This window comes from Anser cygnoides, chromosome 1 (genome assembly GCF_040182565.1).
Source record: "Anser cygnoides isolate HZ-2024a breed goose chromosome 1, Taihu_goose_T2T_genome, whole genome shotgun sequence".
In the NCBI taxonomy this organism is placed as follows: domain Eukaryota; kingdom Metazoa; phylum Chordata; class Aves; order Anseriformes; family Anatidae; genus Anser; species Anser cygnoides.
Genome location: NC_089873.1, coordinates 70,563,243 through 70,584,953, shown reverse-complemented (window position 1 = coordinate 70,584,953; position 21,711 = coordinate 70,563,243). Strand labels below are relative to the sequence as shown.

The 21,711-nt window shown below is 39.1% G+C and overlaps 1 protein-coding gene and 1 long non-coding RNA gene across 10 annotated transcripts in view; one reads left to right on the top strand and one right to left on the bottom strand.

Annotated features, from left to right (window-relative positions):
• Positions 1–21,711, top strand: part of FAR2 (fatty acyl-CoA reductase 2) — a 152,937-nt gene that overhangs the window by 115,539 nt on the left and 15,687 nt on the right. For all 9 annotated transcript variants that reach the window (XM_066999544.1, XM_048048577.2, XM_066999555.1 and 6 more), the window contains 6 exons: positions 1,462–1,637; positions 4,848–5,027; positions 10,616–10,793; positions 12,159–12,203; positions 16,364–16,482; positions 18,338–18,405. In XM_066999544.1, coding sequence (XP_066855645.1) covers positions 1,462–1,637; positions 4,848–5,027; positions 10,616–10,793; positions 12,159–12,203; positions 16,364–16,482; positions 18,338–18,405 — 766 coding nt within the window. The remainder of the gene's footprint in view (positions 1–1,461; positions 1,638–4,847; positions 5,028–10,615; positions 10,794–12,158; positions 12,204–16,363; positions 16,483–18,337; positions 18,406–21,711) is intronic.
• LOC136791113 (uncharacterized) overlaps positions 10,788–21,711 on the bottom strand; it is a 41,123-nt gene continuing 30,199 nt past the window's right edge. The window contains exon 3 of the long non-coding RNA XR_010832404.1: positions 10,788–10,980. This is a non-coding gene — a long non-coding RNA (uncharacterized lncRNA). The remainder of the gene's footprint in view (positions 10,981–21,711) is intronic.

The following is a 21,711-nucleotide window of genomic DNA, read 5'->3' as shown; positions in this document are numbered from 1 at the left end:
CTCATCAGTGTATATAGATATCTGAAGGGAAGGTGTCAAGAGGATGGAGCCAGTCTCTTTTCAGTTGTGCCCAGTGACAAGATGAGAGGCAATGGGTGCAAACTGAAGCACAGGAAGTTCCACCTGAATATGAGGGGGCACTTCTTTACTGTGAGGGTGACAGAGCACTGGAATAGGTTCCCCAGAGAAGTCGTGGAGTCTCCTTCTCTGGAGATATTCAAAACCCGCCTGGATGCCATCCTGCACCACGTGCTCTGGGTGATCCTGCTCGGCAGGGGGTTTGAACTAGATGATCTTCAGAGGTCCCTTCCAACCTTGGATTCTGTGATTCAGTGATAGTGTTTTGAAATTCAGGCTTCCACACCTTTGTGTAATTTACCAAATAAAAAGTCTCCAGCTGGAACATATGCAGTAACTGCCTTTTTTCAGGTCACAAGCACAACTGCACCCAGACCTGATATATTGTTATCATTGACTATGAGGTAATGAGTAAAATGTAATTACTTTACAGATTAAGAATGGGACCTGAGGAAAGTGTTGTTTTTATATAGAAATTTTTCAGATTATGACAATTTTGATTTTCTTTTCCTTTCAGAAGGGTTGCACATAGCTGTCTTGCTGTTCAGGGTACCTGCTCTCTTGGATCTTAGGCAAAGCAGGATGTCAAATGTTGTTTTTGAACAAGTCATCCAACAGACAGTATATGGAAGTGTAGGGATCCTTGTAGTCACTAGATGCACACTCTTGTCATTCTGCAGAAGACTGGGAAGAAAACATGCATTTGAAAGGGCTACAAAGCATAGTCATAGACAAAAAAGACTGCAAGATAGCTTAAGAGGTCAACCAGCTGCATGTTTGTCCAATCATGTTACTTCAGCAGTATACATTCTTGAAGTTCCTCATCTTTCCATTCAGAAGGCAGTTTCCCATAAGACATATCTTACATGAATGAAGAATGAAGGGCAGAAAGTGGCAGTAAAGAAAGAGGAGGAGCCAAAATGAATGTTAACTCTGGTCTTCTCTCCTCAAGTCCTTTATAGAACAATCAAGAAAATTACTAGAGCTAATGGTTCATGGACTTTCCCAATCTGTACTCTGCTTTCCTCCTCTTTAGTTTCCTTTATGGTCCTGTAAGCAGCCCCTGAGGTCAAATAAAAACTGGTTGCAGGAGATGTGGAGATACAGCAATTTAAGTGGATGCCCTAGGAAATGAGCGGTCTAGAGAAGATTCATTCATCTCTTTGGGGCAATACATTACCTCCTGTATTTTTGTTCTGTTTCCCCTGAAAGTTTTCTCCTTGGAAGGAAACAAGTGAAATCTCACCTGTATGTCATCTCTGAAAGAAAAGAGGATTCTCTTTTGTGCTAATTTCATAGATTGATGTAATCAGACCGGCTACCAATCAAAGTGATTTCAGTAGCCTAATTCTGTTCTTTATCTCTGTTTCTTTGTGCTTCAAGGTCTTTGACAGGGTTCGAGAAGATTGCCCTAATTTCCACGAGAAGATTAAGCCTATTAATGCTGAACTCACTCAGCCCAAGCTGGCCATCAGTGCTGAAGATGAGGAGGAGCTTCTGACTCGAGTCAATATCGTCTTCCACTGTGCAGCAACAGTACGCTTTGATGAACCCTTGAAGTATGTTCTGCTTTCTGTATTTGCTAAGCATGATCCAGAATGCATAATGGTCCATATTACAGTATTCAGTGCATCTCTTGTGTACCTGCAGTAATAATTCTCCATTTACATTTTCATGAAACGGGGTTCTTCACTGAATGTGCAACGTAAATGCTTTGAAAATGTCATGTGTGTATGCATATCAAAAGTGAACTTGGCAGATTTCCATGGAAACATAAGGAAGTACTGCATGCTTGGGTCGTAAAATAGTAAGAGAGAAAAGTATGACTCAGAATTGGGATAGTGTTTTATATCAAGTGGGACATGTTTTGGCAGAACTATCTGGGGACAGCTTGAAATGAGATTATGTTAAGTCTATCTCTAAAGTTAGTGTTAATGGCCTTTCTTTGTCAATGAGCAACTGAAGAGGGAAATGAGATGCTGTTTAACAAAATAGCCTTTCACAAGCTTTAAGATATCCAATATTCAGTGTAATTAACTGTTTAAAATAAATGCTTCAATTTCTGAAGGAACTCCCTTGGGAGACCCTGTCCAGGCAGGCTTTCCATTAAAACAGAATAACAGAAGTAAGCAACTAAATCAAGATGAGATGTGTGTGCTTCTGTGCAAACGATAAAGGTCAACAAGCTGAGGTGGATGATCTGAATTACCGAATCTTCCCAGTTTTATGAAAAACACTAGAGCTGTGAGAATAGAAAGCACAGTTATTGATGTTTGCTCTTCATTGGCTCCTTTGCAGGCTAAATAGATATCCACTGTGTCCATCATAAATAATTACTTTTTACAATAAGTTACTAGAGAACCCACCAGAAAGTAAGCAGCTCCATGAATAGAACCTGGCTCAATTTATAACTATCAAAGCACTGCACTGCATTAATATCCATAAATGTTCTTAAATTGACACAGTAATGAATGTGCTATAAAAATACACGACAGTGACATATAACATCAAAGGGTAAGTACATTTTTAATAAGGGAGATAGCTAGAAGGAAATTAAAAGAAAAAGTTTAAATGGTCCTCTGCTTGCAGGCAGTGTAGAAGCTGTCTAAATGCTGATTGCATATGATCTGTCAAAATCTCTATGAGAACAAGGAAAATCCACTATGATTAAATGACAAAATATGTGAACTTGTTAGAATCAAATGATTGTTGTCTGAATGAGAAAATATATTTCTAGAATGTTAAATGTGAGAGCATATTACTGCAGCTCAAAAAAGTTTTGAGCAGCAACTTTCTAACAACACAAAAAATCTATATATTTTTTAAACACATGAGAAATCAAAGTCTACCACAGAATACATAGAGCTGATAGGTAAGTGAGTACAAAAGCAGTTCTATGAGGATACTAAAAAAGCAGTAGCAAAGAAACTAAATGAATTGTTGGCATCAACATGCAATACATTAAGGGAATTCTTCAGATGAAATTCTTGAGGGCAGAAATCTGAGAAACAGTGTTATAGTGAAATATTAGTAGATGCAGCTTCAATATAAATAGAAAAAGCGAAGAGCAACAAATCATCAGAGTTAGATAATATTCCCCTAGAAGGCTAAAGGAACTCTGAATGCCTCAGCAGAAATTCATGCTGAGCCTGTATACTGAATGCAATTCTGTTCACCCCATCTCAGACAGGATACAATGCAATAAAGATGTACTGCAGAGAAAGAAAAGTAACTTTCATATGAAAGGAAGCTAAAGTAGAAATCTATAGAAAATGCTATTTTTTAATAGCAGTATGTTAAAGAAAAAAAAAGTATTTCTGGCTTAAGATATTGTGATTCAAACATTAGTCATGCTCTTAGCTTCTGCTTTCATTCATCTGGACTATTTACAATTTCTCTTCAATGCTGGTGTAATTAATTTCTTTAGTGTACACTATACTGGATAGCATTATTCATAGTCTTGTACGTGTTGTTGAAAGTTTCTTCTTCTGGGCTGAACAGATTGCATATTCTTTAGCTTTTTCCCTTCTCCACGGGAAAGTGTCTTTATTCCAGTACAAAGTGTGTGGCAAAGTTGAGCATCTGTTCACTGAGATCCACTGCAGATAATCTCTAGGATAACTTGTAGCTATGCGGGTGCTTCATGATCAACCTTGCTAACCAGGAGTCTTTTTCTCCTCTTCTTATCAATCCTCTTTTTTGTTCCTTGGTAATTTAAGTCATTATCTCTTGTTGTGGCTTCTTTCAGTATTAATCTGCTTTTCTGGGCCCAAAGACCCTTTACTGAAACCTTGTGTTTATCTGGTTTAGCAGTGGTCCCATAAGGAAAAAGTCGAATGGGGCCTACAGGAGCCATAATGCCTAAGTGGCCATGTGTGTTGGAATTGTTTGTTCCAGGAGAGGATGGCAAAGTATGTCAGATTTAGAGATTTTAGTGAAATGTTACTGTCCTGGTTTCAGCTAGGATAAAGTTATTTTTCCTCCTAGTAGCTGGTAGGGTATTATGTTTTGGATTTAGGATGAGAGTAATGTTGATAACACACTGGTGTTTTAATTGTTGCAGAGCAGTGCTTACACTAATCCAAGGACTTTTTAGCTTCTCACTCTGTCCTGCCAGCGGGCAGGCTGGGGGTGCAGCAGGAGCTGGGAGGGGACAGATCCAGGACAGCTGACCCAAACTGGCCAAAGAGATATTCCATACCATCTGACATCATGCTGAACAATATATAGGGGTGGCTGGCCGGGGTGTTGGGACAGGCTGCTTGGGGATTGGCTGGGCATCGGTCAGCGGGTGGTGAGCAATTGCATTGTGCATCACTTGTTTTGTACACATTATTAGTAGTATTACTATTATCATTATTATTTTTTTTTCTTTTCTGTTCTGTCCTAATAAACTGTCTCTATCTCAACCCACAGGCATCATTTTCCTGTTTCTCTCCCCAGTCCCAGAGAGGGAGGGGGGAGGGTGAGCGAATGGCTGTGTGGTGCTTAGCTGCTGGCAGGGTAAACCACAACAGTTACCTCTGATCCTTTGAACTGGAAAAGCATTTGAGTTGCATTCTGTGGATAGAACAGTGGATCCAATAGCACTGCACTGAAAGTTGACTTAACCATTGCATTTCTCTGAAGCTTTCTGCTCTGCTGTGACCCCTTCCTTTCCTTTACTTGCCTTTTCCTTATTTGCCAGGAAAAAGGTTTTGGGTACTGCTTAGCTTTGATATATTCTTTCCAATGAAATGCGTTTTATTTCTTTCCCCTGCTCTCTTTAGACATGCCCTGCAACTGAATGCAATGGGCACTCAGAGACTTCTAGAGCTGGCCCGGCAGATGCAGAAGCTGGAGGCTTTCATCCACATCTCCACTGCCTATGCAAACTGTGTCCGGAAATGCATAGATGAAATCATCTACCCACCCCCAGCTGAACCCAAGAAGCTCTTCGATTTAGTGGAGTAAGTAGGAACAGCATCACCTCTTCTGGTATTGGTTTTATTTCACTCCGCAGAAGACTTCTGAATTGTTCACATAACCAATACTGTAGATTTTCTGTTCATCATTGCTGTTATTGTATTGCCTTGTCTGCACACACTCATGCCAGCAAGAAATGCTGTCCATAACAAGAGGGAGACCAAAGGAAGAGAAAGCTTTTATTCCATGTTGTTTTGAGATGTGCCTTCCACAGAATTTAATCTAGTAACTCTGTGTTTTCTGGATTTTCTCTTGAAACTAGGTTTACTGAAGTTTTCTGAAAATAGAAGTAATAGAGATTCTGGGTTGAAGTACTTTTATCCAGAGAGTTGTTACACTTGCTAATCATTTAATTGAGCTTAACAGTTCCAAATACAAAAGAATTACAAAATAACATAAGCCATACTTGATAACTGTGATTTCAATTACTCCTACACATTTTTCCACATACCATTTTAAAAAAGACTTTGTGATTTCATGAGAGTCCAACACTAAGCTATGCACAGTGCATTTGCTACCAGGAATGGAGTTGTGCTTCTTCTTTCTAAAGTTGTCAGTTCTGTTGTTACCTTAGTAAGATCTGAGATTTCTTATACCTTATATTCACTTCTTTCTCTCTCCAGCTTCTCAACATCAATTCTACTTATTTCAGGAATTCTGTAATGCTAAGCTGAAATTATGTGTTGATGAGTAAGAAACAGGCTGTTTTAGAAGCAGTTTGAAAATGTTGCCATGAGATGCCAACACTCCAAGGTCTGCAGCTAAGACTGCTGAGTTCACCACCTAATGACTGCTTTCCACAGGATAACTGTTTTCACATGGCTTACTTGTTCATCCACAGAAATTCTCATTCTGTGGTTCTCTGTTGAAAACCACAGCTCAGTGTGAAAATTTAGGATTACATTCCTAAATTTAATCAGAACAACAAAAAGGCATGTTTAATTGACTTTACCAAAATGAAGAATAATCAGAATAACAAAATAATAAACATCCCAGGAAGCCTTCCCCTTAGAATTTTCCCACAGCCATAACTTTGTTTGCTTTGTCTTCTAGTGCTATTCCACTTGTGTGATATAAGCAACTAACCTGTGAACTAGTAACCCAAAGAGCTGGTACTAATTCTTTCTTCTCCTTGATTCTTGCCAAAAGAAATTACTTAACGAAGTACTACTCCAGAAAATGTAGTATGAATCTGTTTTCTTTTAAAATTTTTCCTGTAGCCTATAGTCTTGAATATTTTTGCTTCCAGCTACAGTCATCTATCATTTGTCATTTATTCAGCAAGTGAAGCATGATAAAAACGTAAGAAATGCCCTATTTCATTAGAGTGATGGACTGCCTGGCCCAGTATATTGCCCTCCACAGTGGCAATGGGAGATGCTCTGCAAGGTAACTGCACGAGCCTGGATATTCTTTGTGATCCTTTCCCCCTGTAGCCTCCCAGAAACCAGAACCATTGTATGAGGGTTTTTACATCCTATTCCTTTTATATCCATTTTTGAAGCCCTGAATTTGTTTAATCCCATTTTGAAATTTTTGGTACCTTGCCTCTGCAACTTACCTGTGACAGCAAGTTCTAGAAGTGTACTAACTGTTGTGAGAAGATGAGCTTTGTTTTGTGTTTCAGACTGTCATAGTAATGGTTTCATTGCTTGTCCTGTAGTTGTAGCGTTGCAGTATCTGCAGCATTTGCCCTATTCAATCCCTCTGCAGTTTGGTAAAACTGTATTGCATTCACTCTGTATCCTCTCTTTCACAGACTGAAGAGTTCCAGTGTTTTTGCTGTCTCCTCATACGCCAGCTGATCTGTCTCCTTGATTTTACCTTCCCCTTTCTCTTTACCTTTTTTAACTCCTCTCCCTCCATGAAGGTGAGGGCCATACAGAAGTGCGTGCAGTACTGAAGGTGTGGGCACCCAAGGTTTTATTTAAATAGCTTCAAAATGACACCCTTTGTCTTGTTCTCTGTGTGATAATGTCCAGTACTTCCGTGAATTTTTTTGTTGGCTACTACTCATTGACATGGAGATTTCATAGAGATGTCAGCTGTGCTCCCAATGGCTCTTGCTGAGCTTTAACTGCCAGTCCTGGGTTCAGCAACCCCTAAGACCTGTTTAGCCTGCTCTTCCCTAAACATACTACCTCCCATTTATCTACAGTGAAACTCAACTGCCAAATTTTTGCCCTTTGACTCAGTTTTACAAGGTCTTTTGGAGTTCATCACCATCAATATTACCTTTCATTGCCCCAAAAAGCTTATCACCACTTGCAACTTTGGAAACAATTAGTATTGATGGCTCAGATAAAATTATGCTATTCAGAAACATACAGAAGTTCCTTGCTGCTCCAGAGGTTGCTACTTCATCTGCTTGACATAAGACAGTAAAAATTCATTTATCTTAGTTTGCATATACAGCAGAGAGAATGATGTCTAGAAGACAGGCTGAGTTACAGAGAATGCACTTTCAAAAGTGTCCTTCAACGTGTTTCTCTTGGCAGTACATTTGGTTATTGTTTCTTACTCACATAATTAGAGATGCTTTTTTCTTGCCTTTTTTTGCTTAGCTTTTGTACTTTGTTTTACAGTTTTTCTTGTGTCTTTACTTCAGAAGTTCACCACCTTCTGGTACTTCTACTGAGATAGAAGTCACAGCATCCCCTCAACTAGGATGACATCTGTTCATTTACAGTGTTTGGAGGTAGAGGTATAATTACTCACAGCAAAGACAACCACTGCCTTCAAAGGCATTAAAATCAGGTGGTCCCCATTGAAAATCACTGTCTTCGGGGCCATTGGTTCAGAAAGTGTTCTGCAAATCAAATCAATATATTAGGGAGACGTATGGAGGAGCAGGAAGTAGGCGGCTTCTGGGATGTTAGGGAAGTAAGGTAATGAGGAGACATGCAGAATGGAACAGGTGCTGTGCAGTGTGAATTTTTTAGGGGTTAATTGCATCATGAAACTACAAGTAGAAAAGAACTGCAAAAGCATCAAAAGCTGTGACCCCACAACTGGACTAAATAAGAGATCTGTTCAATGATGCTTTGGCCATGCAATTGGTATGTGCTTATGATTCTGTATTCAGGTGAAATACCATACACAGTTCCCAGCTGTTTCTTTTTCTCTTCTTTTTCTCCTACTATATCCTTGCTTTCCAGTATTTTCATACTTTTTCTGCATTGAAAACCTTAGGTTTTATCTGTGTAAACCAGAAGTCATTCTTCTAAGTGCTGCCAGGTCAATAGGGGAAGCATATAATCTGCCACATCAAGAAAGGTTTGCCTTAATCTGAAGCTGAGGGAAATCAGCTTTGAAGGGTATGCTGAGGTAAGAAACACAACACACAGTGAAGTGTGGGCTGAAGCAAAACTGTTTTTACTGTTATTGCAGAAAATGTAGATCTGTCATCACTTACAAGAAAGAGAGAGTCTTTTCAAAACGATTAACACAGTAAGATATGTTTTCCTATGGTAATTTAGTGCTTGTATGTGGTGGAAGAAGGGGCTACTTATTGTTTGATTTGCATCTCTTGCTTCTATGGAGCAGTTTTAGCTGTGAGTGAAAGCAGTAGCTTTATGATTTAGCATTTCAGACTCTTCAAAGTAGGTCACCAAAGACAGAGAGGAGTAGGAACAGTTTACCTTTCTGAACAATCAGCACAGCACTTCTGTGATGGTAATGCTGGTAGATTGAATCACCTGGAAGGATGGTACCCTTGAGACAAGCAGGAGTGTGGTCCTACTGATGACCACTTAAAGTAATGTGGAGGTTTGTCTGGAAGGATGAGGGAAAGGGGAAATTGCTTCTGTTTGTAGTTCTACACCTGTCTGCTTTGTGACATCTTCTAACCTGTAAGTCTTTATTTAAATAAATAAATTAATCAACTTAAATTTAAATCGGAAGAGGGGCAGAAAAAATATTTCTATGCAGCTCAATCTGAGCTCATGAATCAACCTAGACTTCCTCCAGGATCAGCAGAAATAGATGTCTCCTTTTGGTAGACTGTTAATTAATTACTTGAAAGATTCAGACAATGACAATTTAGCCGCAACCCTGAAGAGGCCAAGTTCCATGACTGTCTAAACAGGCTTTGTAAATTAAGTCAATATTGTGTGCTACTTATAGCCTCTGCTTAGTTCAATATTTTTTTATGCTTAAACAATTTTTCTGCCTTATTTCTGGAACATGAGACTAAGGTTGCAAAGGAAAATATTTGTGCCTACATATGGCTTTGATTTTTCTTTAAAAGATTTAATTTCTATATACTAAAAAATGTCAGATTCTTTTTAGCTAGTTCTGAAACTGAGAGATTCACTGAAGTCCGCTCTTCTCTGCAAACTGTCAGTTTCAACAAGTCATTGTTTTCTAATACAAGTTTTACTGTAATATATTTGGCTCTGGTAGGACTCCAGTCAGAGTCATCTGAAAAGCACTGTGCCACCAGAGCCATTAGGTGTTTGCACATTTAAGTTGATGCAATCAAGTAATTCTCCAGGCATGACAGTCTCCACCTTATTCCTCTCCCCATGACCTCCACCTGTTTCTGAAATTCAAGATAAGGAGGGGTAAACTGAGGATCTGCGGGAAATAGTATCCTTGCAATGCCCCTGGGAAGAGTACAACCAGTCAGTCTGAGCTGTAAGTCCATTGACTTAATTACAAATTGGATTATAGGAGTTAATCTTTGATTCTGTGGTGCAGCATCAGCCTACAGAAAACCTGTCCTGGATTGGCAGCAGTGTGTGAGAGCTGTGGAAGTACAGCCAGTTCCTGTCCTTCAGACCTAAATGCTGGCAGAACTGGTAAAGTATTGCTGGTGTGCTGTGGAAGAGCCCTAGGTTCTCACCACAGCACTGTGGTAGTAAGGACTACATTTTTAAAGGTATATATGTAACTGTTTCTGATGGACTAAATAACTGAATATTTTAATAAGGTGATCTGGTTGATTTTTTTTTCTTTTTAAAGAAGCTAACACTGACAATTTTGAAATTTTCTGTGTGAACAAGCTAGTGGAAAACTAGGAGAAAGGAGCATCTAACTTTTTTAAATAGTGCAAGTGGAATATTGTTGCTGTAGTACCTAGTTTTAGCTTTTGTAACCTTTGCAATGACACTCAACTCAGTAACTCAAGGTTACCAAGAATCCCCTGAAATGTACTTGGAGGCATATAGGGACTGTATTGGCTAAAGAAGAGTGCTACCTAGCTAGAGTACGAGGTTGGAACACTCCATCAAACGAACTGTGGGCCACAGGTACACAGGTACAAAACAGACTGTACTGAAACATAAAACACATGAGATTGCTTTACAATGAGATAGTGTAGAGGTGTGTAGTTCAGCTGGACATCACAACATGAAGCTGAAGCTCAGAGTTATCTTGTACTTCCAAGACAAAAGTAACCTTTATCCCACAGAGCTATTAAGCAAAATCCAAATCCAGTCACTCCTTACTTTGTCTTATGTGTCTTTGATTTTGTTTCAGGTGAGGATTCCTGTCTTAATTGGTCTTTTTTGCCTCTGTATACTCTCTGTGTGACAGATGACAATGACGTTATCCTTCTTGTTTTCTATAGGTGGTTGGATGAATCTATCATTCAAGACATCACACCCAAGCTGCTTGGGGACTGGCCCAACACTTACACCTACACCAAAGCCTTGTCAGAATACCTGATTCAGCAAGAGAAAGGAAATCTGAACATTGCTATCATCAGGCCATCCATTGTGGGAGCTAGCTGGCATGAGCCTTTCCCAGTAAGCATTAATCCATAGCAATTCCCTGCTGAGAGTCCTTTGATGCAGCTGCAGTAATGCCCGGAAACTGTTCCTACTTCTGGTATTGTCCACTTGAGAAACAGGTTCACAGGAAAGCATATGGGGGAAGTGGAGGATCCATGCTGAAGTAGAACAGTAATTCTTCAACATCTTGATGGATTTTTGTCTGTGCATGGAAAGAACGCATTTAAGCAATACTAAGAAGAATAGAATAGTATTTGTGTAAGATGCTGGACTTGCAATTGACAGTCATACGCAGAAGATTATGCCCAGGCAGACACACGGGAGAGTTTCTGTACTGGTTTGGGGAAACACTTAAAAAATCTGAAAGTTAGTCACAGTCATGCTGCATTATGGTTCAAGTTTTTCCATGTTCCATACAGCCTGTTAATGAGGCCCTGATGAGCACCCTAGTCCTTGAAAACATTTGATAATGGCACATGTCATGTGCCATTACTAATATCTTTGTCTTACTTCGGTAGTTGTTGAATTCAGTGGATTCACTCTTGTATGGGCCTGTTGCAGATACAAATGTGTCAGCCACAGTAATTAAATGCAGCTGTACTTCTGGACTGAAACAATTCACTAGGCTAAATATACCAGTAGGAATAATGTGCCCTAATACTGCAGCCAAATTGGAAAGGCAACATAAAGTCACCTATGCCTATCATAAACCTTGAACTGTGCCAAAGATGTCTGAGATACAGTCAAGGCCCTGGGCAAAATTCCTCATCTCATAAAGACAGACTGAATTCTAGTAGTTGTCATAAACCACTTCAGGTCATACAGCTCATCACTGCTCTAACTCCAGCTCCCCCAAGGGGCTGGAATAGAATGGGATTCAAAATGTTTTGTTATGTTTTGTTTTTTGGTTGCTTTTGTTTTGTTTTGTTTTTCTTCCTTGCCTTAGAAATTAGTTGAAGTAATCAAATCAGTCTTAATGGCATCTGAATGTTTTATGTTGGTGGATATATAACATGCTGACAGTTTTCAGCAAGTCTGACAGCACCAAGACACTGTAGTGTTTTAAAGCCAGTTTGTTCATGTAGCCAAGTTGCTATAGGAAAGAAGTGGTTTCTAAAAAACAAAGTTTGATTGTGTTGTTGATAGGTATATTGCAGGCAGTGTGAGGTATCATGCAAAGCATCCTGTATTTAAAATCAGTTAGATACTTTCATTCCAGTTAGCTTTCTGGCAACTGTCCTAGATGGGCTGGTATCTGTCTTAGAGAAGCAATGAGACAACAGTTATCTACACCACAGCATTATAACCCTTTGGCCATTTTGAAGACTGTGTAAGCAACCTATCATAGCAATAAAGAGTAATCATTCTTCTTTTTTGCAGGGTTGGATTGACAGCTTCAATGGGACAAGTGGAATATTTGTTGCGGTATGTCTAGTGCTATTTAAAGTTCCCTTAAAGTGGGATTAGTTACTAAAATAACAACTCTAAAGAATACTCTAAAGTCCTGCTTAGAAACTGTGTGCAAAAAAAGTGTCATAGCAACTTCCTGAATCTTGTAGAAAGATGTCACATGCCTGCCGTGCACCTATGTGCTTATGGCACACAGCGTACTATTTATGCTGCTCTTGAAAAAGGCCATTGAAAGAATATGCATGTTGCATGTTGTTCACTAAACATGAATTTCAGTTTTCAGGGATTTGGACAAATCTGGCCAAATTTTCAAAGAAATGGCATAGAATGCATCCCCGAAACTAGGTGTAATTCACAGGTGTCAGAGATTGAATTTTATAACAGCATTTAACTTTCTGACTGGAATACCATGTCACAAATATGAGGCAGCATTACTTATACTTTGATTTATCTTCATATATATTGTTGCTAAGTCCACTGCTACAGTTTGTGACCGCTCTACAGTAACAAAGATTCTGTGTCTCGCTTGCCATTACTTTGTGCAGGAGTTCTCATTCTGCAGAGCACATCTAGATGATGTACACAACAATCAATTCAGACTTCACCAGTCACATAGATGATTCACTACATTCTGGTTAACCCTGGTGTAAATAGTCACTGGTGCATAATGGTGATGAGCAAACCTATAAGATAAATAATGAATAACTTGAGAAAAATACTCCCTCAATATGAGAACTATAATTACAGTTTATCTCATGATAACAGTAATGTTGCATGTCTTTTCTCCTGGCTTAGATATATATATATTTTTTTCTGAATTAAAATCACTGCCTTAACTCTCTCAACAATGCATTATGTTGTGTAGCTATGGACAGATATTTTTGTTCAAATATGTTTCGTCCAACTTGATTACTCTGTAAAACTATGTTTTAATCAGCCCTCTGCAGTGTATAAAAGGATGAGTAGTCTACAGTCATAGGAGAGTAGAATAAAATATATATCTTATTTTAAAAGCTCATTTGTACGCTAAGTACAATATAAATAGAAACTATTACAGTTACTTCTGGAATCCACAGGACAAATTAAATAGTGGGTTTATCCCAGCTAATGCTTTCATCTGAAACCCCAGTTACACATTTCAGAGACACATCCCAAAAGCCCTCAAACTGTGTTCACAAAGTGTTATTAGCTCCTATTCATATGATAGTTTCTTTCAAATACTTTTCTATCAGTCTTCTATTTACTGCTGACTGCTCAAAAGCTTGTACTGCCGTTCTTTGCTTTACTCCTAGCATCTTGTGCTGTTTTCAGTGTTCCCATGTCTTCACCACAATAAAGAAAAGTTATGCAGTTCCTTAGTTTTGCAGATCCACTACTTTTTGTGTGACAAGTTCTAACTTTTGTAACAATATCTGTGAGCCTTGATTTTTTATGATTAATTTTGAGCATTAAAAATCTGTCACAAGAATTTGTCTATAATTACAGCTTACAAAGAAGATGTTATACAAAAAAAAAAAAAAGCATTACTTTTTATCCTCACAAGTGGGTTACCTAAGTGACAAATTACAGCAGCTAGTTGTCATACATGTATCATATGCCAATACATTATGAAACACAGGCTAAAGTTCATAAGCTTTCAGTCAAATAAAAACATGACAATCAAATCTTTTGTTATGTAAAAAAATAAAATAAAAATAAACTTTTTTTCCCTGCTTTTTATTCTTTTAATCAATAAGTAAATAATGCCTAATGGTTAAGTATTTGGAAATTTTGACCATACATCACTGTAGGTTTGTGTCTTGTTTTGTTTTAATAATGGCTACTTTTTGAACATAAGCCAAAGCTTGCATATATTTTATATGTTTATCCTTTACCACTCATACAAGTAGTGATTATTTTCTGTTCTTCAAAGTTGAAGATTTGAAATATAGTTATATCAAGATTAGCCAAGAAATAAACAAAAAGCAAAGGCAGTACATCCTAGGTGTAGTGACGGGGGTGTCTGGTGGCTTTCTGGCCCCACAAGCAACAGTGTTAGCTGGAAAGAATTGGGGCAAAGATTCTGTAATGTAAAGAAGGGAGAGGGGATTGCCAGTGCTGACAGACAGTGTTTGTCGTGCACTATCTCCATGTGCTACTGATTTTAGTTGAACTGGCACTACTTTTCTGGAAGTGAAAGGCATTTATTATTACTGAATCCAGGAGACTTTTTGTCTGCTGTGGTGAGGGAACATTCGTGTTTGAATTAATGTGCTTGGATATGGTGTATTTAATTCCTGTGTGGTAGTTCAAAAAAATAGCCCATGAATATCTGTGTTATGCATTAGTTTAATTATCTGAGAAAAGTTTGATTAAAAACAACTCTCTGGGCTGACTGTATTTCACAGTGTATTTATTAGTCAAGTACCTTTATTGGTGATAATTAAGGATAGAAAAAGCAGAGGGGATGTGCTCTGGTGTTCGACTTTTTTTTTTTTTAATGTCCGCCCTATATGAAATTATTCACTTCCAAATTCTAACCCAAGCTCATCCTATAGGGAGGTAAAAACAACAGGTTTAGATTTTGCTCAGATGATCTTTAGGTTCACTTGGGTATTATCTCAACTTCAAACTTTGGAATAATTTTTCTTCTGTCACTATGATATCTGAGTCTGACTTATTCATCATTTCATTCCACAAATAAAGTATTTCTTTTAAATATTAACGAAATATGGGATTTCAAGTTGTCTGTGATAGTGCAATTAGTTTCATGTACAGTTTGTTTAGCTGCTGTAGAGAGAAGCTTTGTTTGCTGATGGAAAAACAAAATTAAGTTAATTACATTTCTGCTGGACTATAATTAAGGCATTTTGTCTCACTGTTCCACATTACGCATAAAGACTTTCTTCCCCTGCAAGGCAACGAAGCTGTAGGGCAGAACCATGGCTTAAATCATGTTCTGAATAGCAATTGGCCCCAAAGCACAACAGCTGGGAGGCTGTCAAGAAATGTCAGACTCAAGTTGGCAAATGGTTCCAAAGGCTTCAGCTGAAGTAGTTTCTATTTCACTAAAGAGAAAAAAAGTAACCACAAATAGAAATCAAGTCACAACCAATAGCCATTTCAAATATTAGAAGTAATTTACAACATTTAAACCTGCAGTTTGTACTAAATATAGAATATACTAAATGTCCAATTCATTCTTGTGTATATAACCATCACATGCTGCTCTGAGTACAGATGTTTGCAGCACATCCATCAAAATTCCTGGTTTAGAAACCTGACCCCAAAAAAGTCAAACCTTTTGTCTACCTATTAAAATGGGATAGTTGATCACACAGTGGTCTCTAGTGGGCATGCATTCACAGCAGCTGAAAATTTTCAGCTGAGTTTTGTTGTCTACATTGGGTCTTTTTAATTGCTTTTTTTCCCTTGAAGATAGCAGTAAGAACAATAACAACTACAAAAACAGCAAGTAGTCATGTTGCAAGTAAAGGTTTTCATGTCTAGACGTAACTGTGGTTGGTTCAGGTTAAGACAGCAGAAGTTAACTGCATGCCATGGGTTTGAGGAGGATGTTTGGAGTCAGGTGGAGAAGCTTACATGGTTGCTTGTATCTGAGTCTTTCTGTCTATGATCCCTCTACCAGCTGCTCCAAGGATAAGATGTAACAGTTCAGAAGCCTTAGCTCATGAAAATTAAATCAGTGTTGTAAGTGGTATTCCCTTAAGTAGCAAGTGCAACTTTGTAAAAGAAGAAAGTGTGAGTACATCCAAAGGAAAGGAAGAAAACTTTCCAAAGAGCCTATCAGGCTTTTCCAAAGCAACTGCTATCTTTGAGGGATACTCAGACCTTCATCTGCCTGGGTCATTTAGGAAAATGGAACTTCACTGGGAATTTTATTGCAGTAAATTCAAATATATTTCTTTCTTAAGGTATTTCTTTTATATTGAGTTAACTAAAAGTCACTGATTTTCTTGTTATATGCAGCACATGTCATCATGCTTTAGACTTCCTCTGAAAACGCAGAACAGCAGGACCACATGAGATCCGTGTTTGTTTTCACAGAAACCAAGCAATCTTCTGCATCAGGTGCCAGGCTTGAAAAGTGCTAAAGTGAAGGTCTGCCCATGCTCTAAGCTAATGAAATGTTAGTGTGGTGGTACTGTCAGTGACTGTTTTCCTTTGTCCCACAGGCAGGTAAAGGGATTCTGCGGACTGTCATTGCCAACAATGAAGCAGTAGCCGATATGATTCCAGTAGATGTTGTCATCAACCTCACCCTTGCAGCTGGGTGGTACACTGCTGTGCACAGGTGGGAAGGCACTCCTGTTTCTGCTAGGCTTGAGCATTTACTGATTGAACCTGGACTTTGGGGAGAACCTAGAAAAAAGCTACATGAAACCTTGTTGATTCATTTTCTGGTTCACATTTTCTCCCCCAGGTTTGTCAAGGATTAAGAGCATACAGAAATGATGAAGGTAGACTTTAGAGTTAGGAAATCTCTAAAGCTACAGGGAATACCTGTTTCTCAGTAAAACGTAAGCTCACTTGACAAGTCTCTCTCATAAGTTACTTTTCTGAAGTTTTTTTTTTTTTTTTTTTTTTTTAAATGCCTCCATTCTCATGCAGCTACATTGAGTTGCTTTTCGACTGGCTTCTAGAGTTTTCTTGGTGAAAATACTCTGAATGTTTTCCTTGGAAAATAGTGCAAAATATATATATTATAGACTCGTATGATAGGAGAGATTAACTAAAACTCCCTATTTTTTGCTTCGTTGAGAAGGGTATGTATAAGTGACATTAAGGTTTTAAGTTCTTTTCTTGTGAGCCTCCATCTCTGACCTTCAATCATTATGTAGGAAGTGCTACAGAGTAAAGTACATGAATTATTCTAGACGTTTATGTAACTCTGAGAAATACTAGGCAAATAAGTGCAGAAGTGTTTTACTTCGAAGAACAGAGCTCTCCACTGAGCTGAGAGTGGAGAAAATTTTCATATATTAACCTCAATACAGAGATCCTAAAAGGATCTTAAAAGGCAGCTCACCAGCTTTTCAGATTTATTTCTCTCATAGTTTCTTCCTTTTTTATCTGCAACAGGCAAGGTATCACAGTTAGGGGAAAATATATCTTCCTACACACAAACTCTTTAGAGCTTCCAGATTAAGAGGGCTACAGCCTGTCCAAGAAGCTGGGAAAGAAAAAGAACATGTGCTAATGAAAAGTATATCAGCACCATATCTAGAAGTCCTGTCTTCAGCCATAGTAGAAGTGACATTATTTCTGGCTGTTCGTTGGCAAAAGATGCATGTTTTTAATTTTGATCCCACACAAATAATTGTTAGGCTAAAGGAGCAAGTGCAGAACTTGATTTAAAGCTTTGTCTAGCTGAGCAAGACCCCAAGGTTAATAAATCGTGTACAAAAAAAAAAAATAGAGCCTGAGCCTTCTGTAAATTTGATTTATCTGAGTGAGTTTCGTGTTTAGGTGCTGTCTCAAAGGATAGCATGTATTTATTTTTTTTTTAATTATCTAGTTAGAAAGTCAGTATCCTTCAGGGCAAGTGATATTACTGGGGGGAATTAGATTCTAAAACTTAGAGAACTGCAGTCTGCACTACATACTGTAGAACCTCTACACTCTACCAAGACCACTGACTCAGCTGGAGGGTGGAGAATAGAAAAAAATTTTTTTTGAATTTTTTGAGAATTTTGTTGAAATTGATTGATTTATAATCACCACCTTGACAAATGGAATTCAAAAGTATTACAGATCATAATCATTAAGTAAATGATTGTAAAATGCACAGTATGTCCCTGAGGTTGGTTTGGGCAAATGATTTACAGTACACTAAGAGAAACTATTAAGAACAATCACAAACTTGTCAGCATGCATGCTTTTTATAATTTTAGATAAGTGATATATGGATAATTTATCTTAAGCCCCATCTGTCTTTATTAACTAAATATGCTCTTCAGAATCTGAGTGAATCTAATTAAAACTTCATGTTTTATACTGTTTTCATAGTTATGAAAAATGACCTCCTTTGCAATTTTTTTAATGAGCTGTTGTTATTGTTACTTGGGCTGTTAGCTTTTATGCTCCATTAATAAATCTTTGGGTGCTTTTCTTCACACATTAAAATAATACTTCTTTCTCTTTTCCAGGCCAAAAAATATGTTGGTGTACAACTGTACAACGGGTGGAATCAACCCTTTCTTTTGGGGAGAAATGGGTAAGGTATAATTTAAAACTAGAACACGTCAACCATCAGTAGCATTCCTTGGCCAGGCTTTGAAAAGGTGGTTTCCTGTAGTTAGGTGACATTCTGCATCTGTCATTCAAACCATGTGTGGGAGGCCCAATTGCAGTTAGTGAGGTCCTGTGAGCAAAACCTCCTGGTGCTGGGCATTCAGCTCAGGAAAGCATTTATTCAGTTTTTGTTGTAAGCATGGTCATGTAACAGCCCAGCAAAGTACATGCTTTGCTAAACTAAGATATTAATGTGGTGGAAAAGGGAATAGAGAACCAGTCTCTAAATTCTAGAAGAAGGTGTTCGACATAGCTATAACTGGATATTTTCCTTTCCTGGTTGTTGGATTTTGTGTTTCTTTATTTTGTTTTGGTTTGGTTTGTTCTTTGTGCTCTGAAATCTCTTGGAGAACCTCAATAGTGAATCTTGCATCCTTATAAAGAAAGCTCTAACTTTCAGAAAAATAGTATATTAAGGCAGTAGGATAGCCTTTCTTCCTCCTTCTGTGCAAAACATTTTAAACAGAAATAGTTTGTGTAGACCAGAGAAGGGAAAGTTAAAATGACAGATATGCTTCAAGAACAGTTTGACTTTTGATTGTGAATCAAATGATTAATTGGTGGATAAGGAATTTGCTTGAAGGTTGCACCCACGGAGTGGTGGACAATGGCTGTATGTCCATGTGGAGGCTGGTGACAAGTGGTGTCTCTCAGGCATCTGTCTTGGGATTGGTATTTTTCAATATCTTTATCAATGACACAGACACTGGGATTGGGTGCACCCTCAGCAAGTTTGCAGGTGACACCAAGCTGAGGGGTGAGGTCGATACAAGAGAAGGAAGGGATGCCATTCAAAGGGATCTGGACAAGCTTGAGAAGTGGGCCCACAGGAAGCTAAGGAGGTTCAGCAAGGCCAAGTACAAGGTGCTACACCTGGGCCAGGGCAGTCCCAGGCATGAGGACAGACTGGGAGAAGACCCTATTGAGAGCAGCCCTGCGAAGAAGGACTTGGGGGTTCTGGTGGACTAAAAGCTCATCATGAGCCAGCAGTGCCCAGAAGGCCAACTGCATCTTGGGCTGCATCAACAGAGGGGTGGCCAGCAGCAGGTCAAGGGAGGGGATTGTCCCCCTCTGCTCTGCCTTGTGAGGCCCCACTTGGAGTCCTGCATCCATGCCTGAAGCCCCCAGCATGAGAAGGATGTGGACCTGTTAGAATGGGTCTAGAGGAAGGCCACAAAGTTAATCAGAGGGCTGGAGCACCTCTCATGCGAAGAAAGGCTGAGATAGCTGGGGATGTTCAGCCTGGAGAAGAGAAGGCTCTGGGGTGACCTCATTGCAGCTCTTCAGTACTTAAAGGGGACTTATAAAAACTATAGAGAGTGACTCTTTGCTCAGTCAGATAATGACAGGACAAGGGGGAATGGTTTTAAACTAAAAGAGGGGAGATTTTTATTAGAAATTAGGAGGAAATTCTTCGCTTGGTGAATGGTGAGGCACTGGAACAGGTTGCCCTGAGAGGTTGTGGATGCCCCATCCCTGGAGGTGTTCAAGGCCAGGTTGGACAAGGCCCTGAGCAGCCTGCTGTAGTGGGTGGCATCCTTGCCTATGGCAGGGGCATTGGAACTAGGTGATCTTTAAGGTCCCTTCCAACCCGAGCCATTCTATGATGAATGTTGTCAGTGGAGGTATTCAAGTGATTAGCATGGCTGTCTTTTTCAAGTGACTCTGCTTCTGAGGCAGGGGTGAAACAAAGGGAGACAAATCCTGACACCATTTCAGTGGAAAACTGCCACTGAGGCTAAGTAGCAGAATTTGCCCAGCTGCATACTGTGAAATACCATGTAGACTCAGTACATTCACGGACAGATGTATGTGGCCTGATCTGCTTTCTGTTATACAATCATTCACATCTTTGCACTTAAAATGCAGGATGCTGGCAAATCACTACAGTGCTATTTCACCGTTCAACCTTTGCTTTGCATTATTTAACTGGCAAACTGTAAGTCAGCAGAGAATCAGACTATAACTGCATTTTCAGAACAAGACTTGTCTGAAGAAAACTACTAATGTCCTACCATGCAATTTGATCTAGCAGGGAAGAGGCTTCAGCAATTGCCAGAGCTGTGAAAAAATCAAACCAGGTTCCTGACCTTTTTTTAATACGAGATCTAATGTTGTGGTTTGACATAGTCTGAGAAGAGAGGTGAAGCATCATAGATTAATTTTTTGAAAATGCAGCTTCGTAACTTGTAAATTTAGATCTTCTGTGGCTTTTTCACAAGAGTAAATGAAAAGCTGCTTACAGGCTGTTACTTCAGGCAACAGCCACCATAACATTGCCATCTGAGGTTTGCATTTCTAATCTATTTTCAGTATAATTTTGCTGATGAAAACGGTGATGTATTAATGCATTGTGATTGATCTTATTTGGTTACTTTGCTTATAACTGTGAATTTAACAATTAAATCATCTGAGCACAGCAGAGGCTTGCATAAGCAGTTCAGCTTTGTGATTGGACTGAAGGCAATCTTTTCTCCTTGTGTGACACTGTGGCATTCTATCTAAACCCTTCTTGTATCCACAGTTTTCCTGAGATCAGCAGGCTGCAGAGGGGTATGAGGGGTATATTTCTCTATATACTCACTGTTTGGCTTCTGGGCACCCACTCTTTTGGCATGAACTCACATCTGGCTTTTCAGACCTATGCTCTCTCTGAACTATGAGCTTCCACCATGTAGTCCAGCCCCTGCAGAGACCAACCAAACTTCACCCGCCAGTTCCGTCCTTTGCACACAGGGCAGCATCTGCTACTGAAGTTGTTGCCCTCTCCCCTTCTGAAAGCACATTTCCAACTGTGTTTAGCTCTGCTAATGCTTCACTTTGCAGGTTGAAATTGTTATAGCTGGGTGTCTAGCTCCAGATCAGGTCATGGAGGTAGGCAACTGATCATGGAGATGGAAGATTGTGAGAGTGAACTTGGAAGAAACAAGACTGGGGAATGGGGATCATCTGGCGTGGGACCGAGCATTTTAGTGCAAGTCTAAATTGGAGTTTGCAGAGGGGAGGACCTGGAGTGCCTGGTTACTGAGACATACACCAGGACAAACTGCAGGAATTACAGAAAACACCACACAGTTGGGATTCTTTGATGAGGAGGAAAGGAGAGAAAGACAAAACAGAGAAATTGAGACTGAAGTGGGTTGAGGATGCCCTGGGTAGGGAACAGGAAAGACTGACATGAGAACATGAGTACAAAGGTGATGCACTTGGAAAGAAGGGAGAGAAAGAT